Genomic DNA, 12,047 nt, shown 5'->3' on the forward strand with positions numbered 1-12,047 from the left:
TGGTCTCTTCTTGTAAAGGCACTACTAAGCCCTTTCATGAGGGCTAGACCTCTATGACCAAATATCTCTTACTGGCCTCATGGCCTGATACCATCGCACTGAAGGTTAGAATTTCAGCATGTGGATTTAGAAGAGACATAACCACTCTGGTCACAGCAGTGTGATACTACTACATTCCCATTAGTATGACTGGAATATGTGGTGTGGGGAGTGTGTGTGTTTGTGTGTGTGTGATGTGAATGAGAGAGAGAGAAAGAGAGAGAAGGAAAATGCAAGCATACCAAATTTGGAAAAGATATGGAGGAAAACAAAATTCAAATATGCTTTGGGAAGGTGCTTGGTAGGGTCTATAAAACTAAATATATGTATAGTTTATGACCCAATAGTTATTCTTCAGGTATATAAGCAACAAAAATGTGTGCATGTATATGCCAAAAGGTCATCAGAAGTAGAATGAGTAAGGTACACTGCAGTGTATTTATAAAATGGAAAAGGAAACGTAAAAGAAAACTAAGAATTAATGTTATACACAACTACATGGACCCATATCATAAGCATGATGTTGAATGAATGAAGTCAGACAAAAAAGGAAATGAACTGTGTGATTCCATTACAGAAAACTCAAAATCAGGTAAAACTCACCTAATAGTAGTGGGAGAAGGGAAGGTACTTGTGATTCTGGCAGGCTCTGAAGTAAATATGGGGGTTTGTGTCTGGGTCAGGGCACACAGGAGCCTTCTGGAGGACTGGTGAACTTTTGGTTCTTGTCATGAGTGCTGCTGACACAGCAGTGTTCACTTTTTGAAAATTCATTATTTCATATTTGCATACTTTTCCTATAATGTATGTTATAATTTGAATAAATATTTACTTAAATACATGATTAATTTTAGAAGGTTAAATATATACTAGCAGCTGCGGGAAGGAGTGGTATAGGCTTGTAATCCCAGTGACTTGGGAAGCTGGGGCAGGAGAATCTGGTTTGGGGCCAGTCTCAGAGACTTTGTGGGCCCTAAACAACTTAGCAAGATCCTGTCTCAATATGCAAAATAAAAAGTGCTGGTGATATGGTTCAGTGGTTAAGCACCCTTAGAGTACAATCCCTGCTACAAAAAATAAAAAATGTGTAATAGTAGTTTTAAAATAAGAAATAGAGAAAATAAAGAAGTAATATACAAAATAATCTTAGCTGAGAAAATCTAGAAATGAATTAGGATCTAAAGTCTTCAATTTAAAGGAAAAAAAAAGAGTCACATGTCTACATCGGGCATAGTTGTAAGGAATAGAAAAAAAGAGCTTTTGGTTCACTAGAGGAGAAATAAAGCAAGATAAAAAGTGCTATACATAGTTTGCAAGTTAGTACTAAGTATAAAAAGTAAAGCAGAGAAGGAAGCTATTACAAACTGGATTTGGGGGGCAATCTGAAAATCTTCAAAGGGTTTCCAGGGAAAGGCTTACTGAATGTAAAAAAGACAATGTAGAGTTAAAGCTGCAGGTAGATGAATAAACGTGTGGAGGGGTTGATGGAAGAGGAGAAAGCAAAATTTTCTTCTACAATTAATGTAGCTTATTCTCTATGATCACATCACAACTCTAGTACTAATTACTTTATCATCAGCTATATGCCACAATATTGTATGCTGCCTATGTAGAACTTTATTTAGTGAAGCATAATGTTTATTCCACTATTATTCTCTTAATTATTTGAAAGAATGAAATGTCAGAGGAAGATATTATTTAACAACACAGGAAAAAAATAGAACATACTTCTCTCCAGTACTTGTAAGAGTGTTGGGCAGAATTTTTGCAAATTGACTGGTTGACTGGAAGGACCCAAACAGCTCAATAATACATATTTTATAAAATGTTGGGTGAAAATTTAACTTGAAGTCCTCTAACATCAAGACTGACATTTTGGGGAGTGGGGTGTAGTTCAGTGGTGCAGCATGTGCTTAGCATGCATGAGACCCTTGGTTAAAGTCCCAAAAATTTTTTTAAAAGCTGACATTTTTTTATTTTTAAAGAGTCTTACTTTTCATTGCGTGGTACTAGACTGAGTAGAAGACTTTTTTTCAGGGGAAGATGATTTGTAACTACAAAAGTGAAAGGGCAGTTTAACACTTGAAGTCATAGAGAAGAGCCTTCATTTTGAGGTTATATTTCATTTCAACATTTATTTTGAAAAAAATTCAAATGTTGAATTTTCACCTTTAAATGCTTCAAACTTTACCTAACAATGACCATATACTCTTATGGAACCAAAAAAGCTATTATCAAATACAAGAATTTAAATTATTACAGTACTATTATTGATCTTACTAATGCACATTCAGAATCATCCACTACATTCAATTACCATGTACTTTTAATCTCCTTTAATCTAGGACAGGTCTTCAGTCTTTGTTTTTTTATGATAGTGACTTTCAAGAAAACTATTTGGTAAGCTTTGTTTCAATATTTCTTTATTCTGTCTTCTAACATTTATACTTCTAGTCAGTAGTACAAAAGGTAACAGGTCATTATCCTCTTGTTTTTCTCAAACAGGGAACAATGTTTGAATTAATTTTTTTCCTTACTGTGCTTTTAAAAGGCATTCATCACCCCACAGGAAAATATATATAGTTTTTATTCTACCAAACATAGGAATAAAAAATGCCTTAATAACCTGTGACTAGAATGTTTTAAGCAACATATTTTACTATACATAATGAATATATACCATGTTACTCACAATTTCAGTGAAAACTATAAATGATAGCAAATTTCAATATATTCTAATTCATAATTTCTTTAAGAGTTTGAGCCAGAAACATAGCTTTTAAAATTGTATTGATTTTACCCCAATTGTAATTCATATTTCAAACACATTCATCATAATTTCAATGAAATGGCATATATAAATTGTTCTTTAGTTCAAATTAATTTTAAATTAGTTTTGCAAACCATAGAACACATAATATAAAAAGCCTAAGTGGACATTAGACTACTCTTTGCTTCAGACAAGTACTTTCAGATACTTTGGTATTCTGAAAGCTACAATCTGAACATGATTTCAATGCAGATCAAATATACTGAAGATCCATCTCATATTCATTCCTATCTTCAGGTGGAAAATGCTTTGAATTTAAAATAACTATTTTCATCTCTCTAGTAAGAATGCCAGTCTTTTTACTTCTCCCACTTGCGTATGATTTCAGAGGAAGCAAGTTGTTAATTAGATGTTTTTGCATAGTTAAGAACTTATGATTATGTGCTGTCATCCATATCACTTCATTTTTTTCATTCAATGTAATGATCTTTAAAGTTTAGCTTTTTGGTCATGATACATCTTCATCATGGTAATTTAAGTCATTAAATTTTGATTCTGTCTAGCTTTCTGTTGATATTGCCCCTAAGACTATCTTTGATGCTCTAATTATTGCCTCTGCTCCTTTGTCAAAGGTCAGTTGATTATTTGGGTTGGTATATTTCTGGGCTCTGTATTCTGTTCCATTGATCTGTTTGTTGTTTTTTCACCAATACCACGGTATCTTAATTGCTTTAGCTTTATCATAAGTCTTGAAGTAGTGCACTTAAATTTTGATATTAAATAGTAGCCTTGTTTTCAAATGAGATATTCTAACTTCATAAAATAAGTTCCCATTTTAGGAATAATTTCTAAAACATTGTCAAAAGTTCTTTCTAGAAAATTTGAAAGACTTTACTTTCTTATATAAAAAAGCAACATAATATATACTATTTCAGGTACCTTCCGGTGCAGAATCAGAATAATTTCCTGAAATAAATTCTAAATCTCATTTTCTTCTAGTTATTCTAATATTCCACTTTTAAAACATTTAAACATTTAAATTTGCATGAGCCTATAATGTCTAGATATGATAGTCATTTCATTCTTTAGAAATATAAAACTGATCATTCCAGTAGTTGTTACCTTTGACTATATCCTTTCCAGTTGATTGAAATATCAATTTTATCATACACTAAATGCCTATATTTATATTAAGCCTAGAAAACTACTTTCTAGTGAATTTACCACATGTTTGGTGGATTTAGCCACAATTTTTTAAAAAAGTATATATTAATATTATTTTAAAACATATGATACTATCTTAGTCCCCTAATCTTTCTCAGATGAATATTAAGTGTCAGGCCCCTTCAGAGCCAGGAGCCTTTGGGGAAGGATATAGAAAGAACTGATTGGTGCATAGCCACAAGAAAAATTTAATTTCTTGCTTCTGCTTTAGATGAAACCTTACACTTCCATTCTACTTCTATTTCCCTGGTGACCAGATTCAGACATGCTAGTATCTCAACTTGTTCTTGTGCCTTGCCAGAAACAAAGCTGACTGTGCTTATTTCTGTGATTATGCTGAGTGTTGAGTCAGGGCAATTGGGAACTCTCAATACTATATTACCTTTGGTATTTCACTCCCAATGATATTACTCTGTTTCTTCATTTCTAAAGAACAACACGTTTTCAACTTTCGGAAGTCAACATTTCTGCTTGGAAGAAGCTTGGTTTGGGGATGGTAGATAGGAGGTCTGAATTGACTTTCTAACTCTTCCTTCAGGACATTGCCATCCTCACTACATCTTGCAGTAATTCTTTGAAAATTTCAGTTGATCAATGTCCTATCCCTGTTTTTCAAATTAGAATTTTCCTCAATACATATTTCTTGGGTCATTTCCATGGCAATTTGAGTGATAAAGTAGAACAAAAAGACATAAGATGGAAATTCCCTCAATACCCTTTATTTCACAACATTATATGTCTGGATTTATCCTTTTCAACAAAAGACAACTCCTTTTTCTCAATGTCAATACCTCCAAATATCTTATGCTGTTGGAAATAATATTCTTTCTAATTTTACTCTAAGGGTATGCTTAAGTAATCTATCTCAATGAACTTTCAGTATTTTGTACATTGCTGAACTCAGGGTTAATTTTACCTTGCCAGTTCGCTCTCTCTAACTACAAGAATAAAATTTGTTTTTAAATAACTTAATACAAATATTTACTCTTAGGGGAATACCATGCAAGATATTAATAGTTGCATGACAGTTTTGGTATGCTAGGTTGATATGCTTTACCCACATATTTATTTATTTATTTTTGGTACCAGGGATTGAACCCAGGGACTGAACCACATCACCAGTCCTTTGTATTTTTTATTTTGAGACAGGGTCTCACTAGGTTGCTTAGGGTCTGGCTAAATTGCAGAGGCTGGCTTTGAATTTGCAATTCTGCTGCCTTGGCTTCTTGAGGTGCTGGGATCACAGGTTTGCACCAACCATGCCAGGCTCACATACTCACTCATTTAATCCTCACAACAATGCTACAAGATTGTATGGCTTTATCATTCTTATTTTCCAACTATTAAAAAAACCAAACTGCAGAGAGATTAAGAGCTTAACCTTACTTAAGAACATACAGAAAAGTTCATGCTGTTGCTACTAAACCATATTTTTTCTCCAACCAAGGAGTACTTTATATATTTTAATTCAATTAGTATACCCATAAAACCTATATAAGGTAGATAGCACTGAATCCATTTGAAAAATGAGATCATTGAGGTTCAGGAAGGTGTGACAACCTTACCAAGGTCACAGATATTGGAAGTGTCCAAGAGTCTAAATTTGTACTGATATCCGTTAATTATACTTCTTCATGAAACTGATTTTAAACCTGTGGTTTTCATATTTTTTTAGGAGGCACTGGGGATTGAACTCAAGGACACTCAACAACCACTGAGCCACATCCCCAGTCCTATTTCTTTCTTTTTTTTTTTTTTTAAACATATTTTTAGTTGTGGATGCACATGATATCTTTATTTATATTTTTATGTGGTGCTGAGAAGTGAACCCAGTGTCTTACATGTGCTAGGCAAGCACTGTACCACTGAGCCACAAACCTAGCCCCCCAGATGTATTTTGTATTTTATTTAGAGACAGGATCACTGAGCTGCTTAACACCTCACTTTTGCTGAGGCTGGCTTTGAACTTGAGATCCTCCTGCCTCAAACTCCCAAGTGACTGGGATTACAGGCAAGCACCACCGTGCCTGACTGTAGCTGTCATCTTATGACAAGCAGGCAACACTGGAAAATTTTAAACCTAAGAATGCAGTATTCCCAACATGTAGAATCTATTCGTCTCAGTTTTCAACTTCCTCTTGTATCCTACCTTTTGATGTTCTTGGGTAGGAGAGTGTGAATAAGAAAGAGAAGTGTTGATAGGGATGTTAAGGACTGGTACTTATAACAAAGAAGGCACTCAAATAAATATTAGCAATAAATACTCAATTATTTTAACAATGTCTTAAGTTGCTGTTTTATCTCAATGTTCTTCTCATTGGTATGTTAAATAGTGAAGGAAAATACACTCTTAAATTAGTACTGCATGTCCATAGTACTAAAATATTCTTGTGCAGATGATACGTATATAATAAATACTTGTTGAAAGGATCAGTGTTGAGTGAAAATTAGTATATGCCTTCATTGGAAATAAAATGTATTTTAAGAATAGAAGTTGTTGATATTAATATGTAAAAAAATGCACATTTAAAAAAATTATAGGTTTCATCAAAGATTTTCCTGTTCCTAAAATATTTATGACTTTTGTTCAGAATATTAACATGCTTTAGTTAAATTTATGATTAATAACTTTTTTATATTTTCAAATGCATTTATAACTTTTAACCCTAGGAATCCATGTATAAAATTAATGAATTGTTTTGATAAGTTAGTTTACATTAATGAGCTCATTATCATGATAAAAAATAAAGTTTTCCAAGTTTATGAGTTGTATGATTAAAATATGCTTTTGTTGTATTTGAATCTCCACAGCTCAGTCCATTTCTACGACATTCTGTCCTGAAGAGAACATTTAATGTCACTCTGCCAAATTCTTTCCTAAGAGAGAAAATTCCCCTAAAACAGAACAAAAATCCAAAAAAAGAACAAACAGGAAGCAAAATTGAAACTTCTAAATGGTGAGTGTGCCTGTACTCACTGAATAATATGGTTGCTATATATTTACAATGCTAAATTAAGTGTCATACACAATCCCTTGGTCATATAATTTTTTTCTGTTTTCAACACAGTATATTTGCTTCCCTCTTTTAGAGGCTGGCTATGTTTATGACCCTGAGGAGTAACTAACAAATTATAATAGAGGATAATTTACATACTTCTAGAAATAAGAGGTAATCTGATATTTAAAAAGTCTGATTTTCCTTTTGCCTGTGATACCAAGATGGAAGATGGAAGGTGACAACCTTTTAATCAATGTATTTTTTGAACAAAAATAAAAATTTATGTTATGCTTTTGTTGATTACTCTGGGATTATGTCACATTGCAACAGTTAGCCATTTTTGTCAAATTATTTGATCAAGCAAATTAGGATTAAGAGTAGATATTCTCATTTAAAGAATTAGTAGATACTAAACTGGATGTTGCACACTAAGTGTATAATAATGAGTTTAGACTTTGATTTTTTTGGTAAGATGGGATTGGACTTAAACAATCTGATGATATAGTATTCCAGAAATTCCTTCTCATTTTAGTTATCTATACAATGAAATGTCATTGCATTTCAGTAATCTACTGTGATTTTATTAATTACTACAGAACTAGATTCTAAACAAAATCATGCATTAAAGCAATAAAATACATTTCATATCTTAAATATAATTAAAGTAATTATCGAAATAGTAGATCAACTTCATATACTGGAGATGCCATCTAAGTTTTTTCTTGCTACAGATAAGAATCACTGTTATTGACAATGGCAGTCACTAGCCACGTTAGACCACTGAGTACTTGAAATGTGACTATTTCAAATTGACATATGCTCTAAGTCAACAGGTTTTGAAAATGGTGTTTTATAAAAAGATATAAATATAATAAAATATTAAAAGATATAAACAAATTTTGAAGATGGTATTTTATAAAAAGTCAACAGATTTTGAAGATGGTGTTTTATAAAAAGATATAAATGTAATAAAATATCTTATTGGTGATACTTTGCACTTATCGCATGTTGAAAAATATTTCAGAAATACTGGGTTAAATAATTTTTAATTAAGAGTATATGCATTTAGCCAGGCACGGTAGCACACACCTGTAATTCCAGCTGCTCAGGAGGCTGAGTCAGGAAAATTGCAAGTTCAAAGCCAGTCTCAGCAATTTAGCAAGACCCTAAGCAACTTAGCAAGATCCTCTCTCAAAATAAAAAGGAGAGTCCCTGGAGATATTGCTTGGTGGTTAAGCACCCTTGGGTTTAATTCCTGGTACCACGAAAAGCAAAAGATTATATATGCCTTTGCTTCTTTTTTTACTCTTTGTATGGCCATTAGAAAGCAAAAAATTACTCTCACAGCTAAAATCCTATTTCTGTTAGTGATATTCTAGAACATCCAAGTTTAGGAGTAGTGAATTTATCAATAAATTCTATAGAAAAATGATGTCTTTATTTCATTTTTTCTTTCTTTCTTTCTTTCTTTCTTTCTTTCTTTCTTTCTTTCTTTCTTTCTTTCTTTCTTTCTTTCTTTCTTTCTCTTTCTTTCTTGATATTTTTGTCAGATAAAGAATTCCAGATTGGCTGCTCGGGAGGCTGAGGCAGGAAGATTGTGAGTTCAAAGCCAGTCTCAGCAAAAGTGAGGTGCTAAGCAACTCAGTGAGATCCTGTCTCTAAATAAAACACAAAATAGGGATGGGGAGGTGGCTCAGTGGTTAAGTACCCCTGAGTTCAATCCCTGGTACTCCCCCTTCCCCCAAGAAAAAAGAATTCTAGGTTGGCATATATTTTCTTTCAGCATTTTGAAGGTATCAGTGTATTATGTTCTGCTTTCTCTGCTTTCTGATGAAATATTTTTCTTTAAAGATGGTATTTTTATTATCTTACCATTTTACAACTTTTCTTTATGAATTAAAAAATAATCAGTTTACTCTAATGTTCTAGGTTCTCCTGCCTCCTGTCTCAGTGTTCCCTGATGTTTGTTAATATTCAGACTCATTTGGGCTGATGTCCTTTTATCAGTCATGGAAAATTCTCATGTATTTTCTTTTAAAATATTATTTGTTCCTCCTATTTTGAAAGCAGTTACAGGTATTAAATCTTTTTACCATGTCTAATGTATCTCATATCTTTTGTATATTATAACTCTACTTTTTCTATTTGTATTTCAGTCTATATATTTTCTAACAATCTCTTATAGTTTTGTAATCCTTTCTTCAGCTGTGTAATCTGATATTAAACACACTTGTCATATTCTTAAATTATATTTTCAATTCTGTAACTTCCATTTGATTATTTTTTATAAATTCCAGTTACATGGTATGATTCTCAAACTTGTTAGCAATTCTGTAAAGCATTTTACTGTTCATAATTTTAAAATCCCTAGTAGATAACTCCATCTCATACTCACCTTTGGATCTACTTTTATTGTCTGTATTATCTTGGTGTCTTTTTACTCTGTCTCTTGACATGCCTAAGAAATTGGACATTGCTTATGAAAAATTATAGTTTGATTCTTTGCCTCATACTGCCTCCAGATAGGACATTTTTTCTCTCACGTACCTTAAATATGTGACAGACCCACTTTTCTAAAGTGGGATTGTGTTTATTCAGAGCTGGGTTTTCCATTTTTTTTAAGAGTGGTAATCTTTGTGAATCCTACCAAGAAGTCAGTGATATTCGTTAAACCCTCTCTTCCAATTTCTTTTCCTTCACCCTCTGAAACTCCAAGTACTCTTTGAGGCTGGCCATATCTTTAGCTGCCACTTACAATGCTGCATGTTAACTTTTTGTCCTCACACCAAATAATTTTTGGCAAATTACTTGAAGATCCCAAAATGATACAATGTCAGGTTCCCTCCATGTTTTTTCCCTTCTCTATAATCTGGTCTGCTCAAATTCTTTCTTTTTGTCTCTATTCATCCTGAGAATCCCAAAATGTCAGGTTAGATTCGTATCCACTTTGTGTTTGTCTCAGCTTTTGGCATTGTACTATTTTGGAAAGTATTCCTCAAGAGTTAAGTAAGGCTCACCTCAGTGTTGTTCCCTCCTCACCTTTATCACCAGGCTTCTGACCTTTAGGCCAGGCATGCTGAAGGCATGCTGAAATATCCACTTAAACAGATTCATACAGAAATCATTTCTCTAATTTTCTCAGTAACATACTCTGCAATACATTACCTTCTGCCTCATCTGAAATTCCTTCTTTACCATAATTTTTCAAACTCTTTCCCTTTTATCTCTCAAACAATTCCTGAAATCTTATATATTTGGTGAACATTTATAGCTGAAGGAGAATATCTTCTAAACAATGAATCCTGACACATAACCATTTACTCATCATCCCACTGAAAGCACATGTCCTTTTTTAGTGGTACTGGGAATGGAACCCAGGGCCTCGCGCATGCTGAGCAAGCAGATATCCTTTATAAGGAAATATATTTATTTATTAAACTTTCTGGCAGATTTATTAGTTTTAAGAATTATTATTGTCACACTATAAACCAAAGTAATACATTAAGGCTATGTGTTTAATTATTTAACTATTTTTACATGGTGTCATACAAAAACAGTTTCTTCAAAAATGGTTTGATGTTCCAGATACACCCACATCCTAAACTCTCTGTGAAGGAAGGCTCCAGAAGGCAAAGCGCCCCATTGATTTTTCCACTATACATGGACAAAGAGACACCATTCTACCTTTTCTGTTTATACACATGCCTATCATTACAATTGGACACTCTCAAAAAAACTACTTGGTTTGCATTCAGAATTGTTCTGCATTTCTGTAAATATAGTTTCATTTTTGAGCTTCCTTCTTTAATTTACTTCCATGAAAAACAATTTTATTTCACAATTAGCAGTTTAATGCTTGGCTGAGCTACTACACTAACTCTAAAGAAAAATGAATGTTCAAATGACTGCTATCAGCTCAACTCAAGTTTGCATGAATGAAGAGGGAAAAAGCTAGATAACCAAAGAGTGTTGCATGATTGAAAATGGGGAGAGTCACCATCTGAGCAGGAAAATCATGTCAGATAGCAAGAGCAATGTCACCAGAACAAATTCTCTGGACTATGTAGGTTTACATGGTGACAAGTCATGTTTTATTCAATGTTCCAAGTCACAGAAGAAACCAACATAAACTATTTTTGTCATATATATGAAGCTTAGTGAAAAAAATTGATGTTTTTCCTAAGATAAAAAGAATAGTAGATCCTCTTATATGTTACAAGTACCTTTTATAAGTAACTTTATTATAAAAGAACTTCATTCTTAAAATATTTTGTCAGTGTATCATTTTATTCTGACAGATTTAATAGCTCATTTTGTTGCTACTTCTTTTTGCTCTCTCAGTCAACACATCATCTTATTATGTGCCCTAGCATCATGATATAATGTCCACACAATTGCAGGTATAATTGCAGGTATAACTTTAACATTCATTTTTAACTAGCTCAAGTCCCTAGCACAGTCATTAAGACAAACCAAATGACAGATTATAATATGATATGAATTACCTGTTGATGCTTAGTTAATTTGCTTAGGAAAAAGGGGCATTTTGTAAAACGTTTGTGCCTTTTATTTCAGGTAATTCTTGAGGCGAAATCTGAAAGAATATTTTGGCTTTGGTAGAGAAGTACAATAGAAATACCATTTACTAAAACACTTTTTCTTTCCCCACAGATATATTCTGAAGGTAATATCTATTAATATAAAGGTAAGCTGACAGTTCTCTTACAAAGAAGTACTTCCAGTTTGATGATGTCCTCCATCAGCTGTTCAAAGGACATAATTGCTCTTCTAACCTCTAGAGACAGAAAAATCTGTTCTTATAAGACATTTAATTCTTTTTTCCCCTCAAAATTTTTCCCATTATGAAAGCATTATATATATTCATTGAATTCTTTCTAAACACATACTGCTGATGCTTCAATATAAAATATGGTGCTGAATAAAGACATGATGAAAATCTTTTCTTTTTTAGAGTCTCATTCTCTAACATGAGAATGCAGTTACTTTCCAAACAC

General features: G+C 32.8%; 1 protein-coding gene across 1 annotated transcript in view; it reads left to right on the forward strand.

Moving 5' to 3' along the window:
• Positions 1 to 11,826, forward strand: part of Stpg2 (sperm tail PG-rich repeat containing 2) — a 618,919-nt gene extending 607,093 nt beyond the window's left edge. Inside the window, exons 13-14 of the mRNA XM_047566745.1 lie at positions 6,845 to 6,990; positions 11,704 to 11,826. Coding sequence (XP_047422701.1) covers positions 6,845 to 6,990; position 11,704 — 147 coding nt within the window. The 3' untranslated portion in view covers positions 11,705 to 11,826. The remainder of the gene's footprint in view (positions 1 to 6,844; positions 6,991 to 11,703) is intronic.
• Positions 11,827 to 12,047: the final 221 nt, after the last annotated feature.

The sequence above is a fragment of the Sciurus carolinensis genome, chromosome 10 (genome assembly GCF_902686445.1).
Source record: "Sciurus carolinensis chromosome 10, mSciCar1.2, whole genome shotgun sequence".
NCBI classification, from domain to species: Eukaryota; Metazoa; Chordata; class Mammalia; order Rodentia; family Sciuridae; genus Sciurus; species Sciurus carolinensis.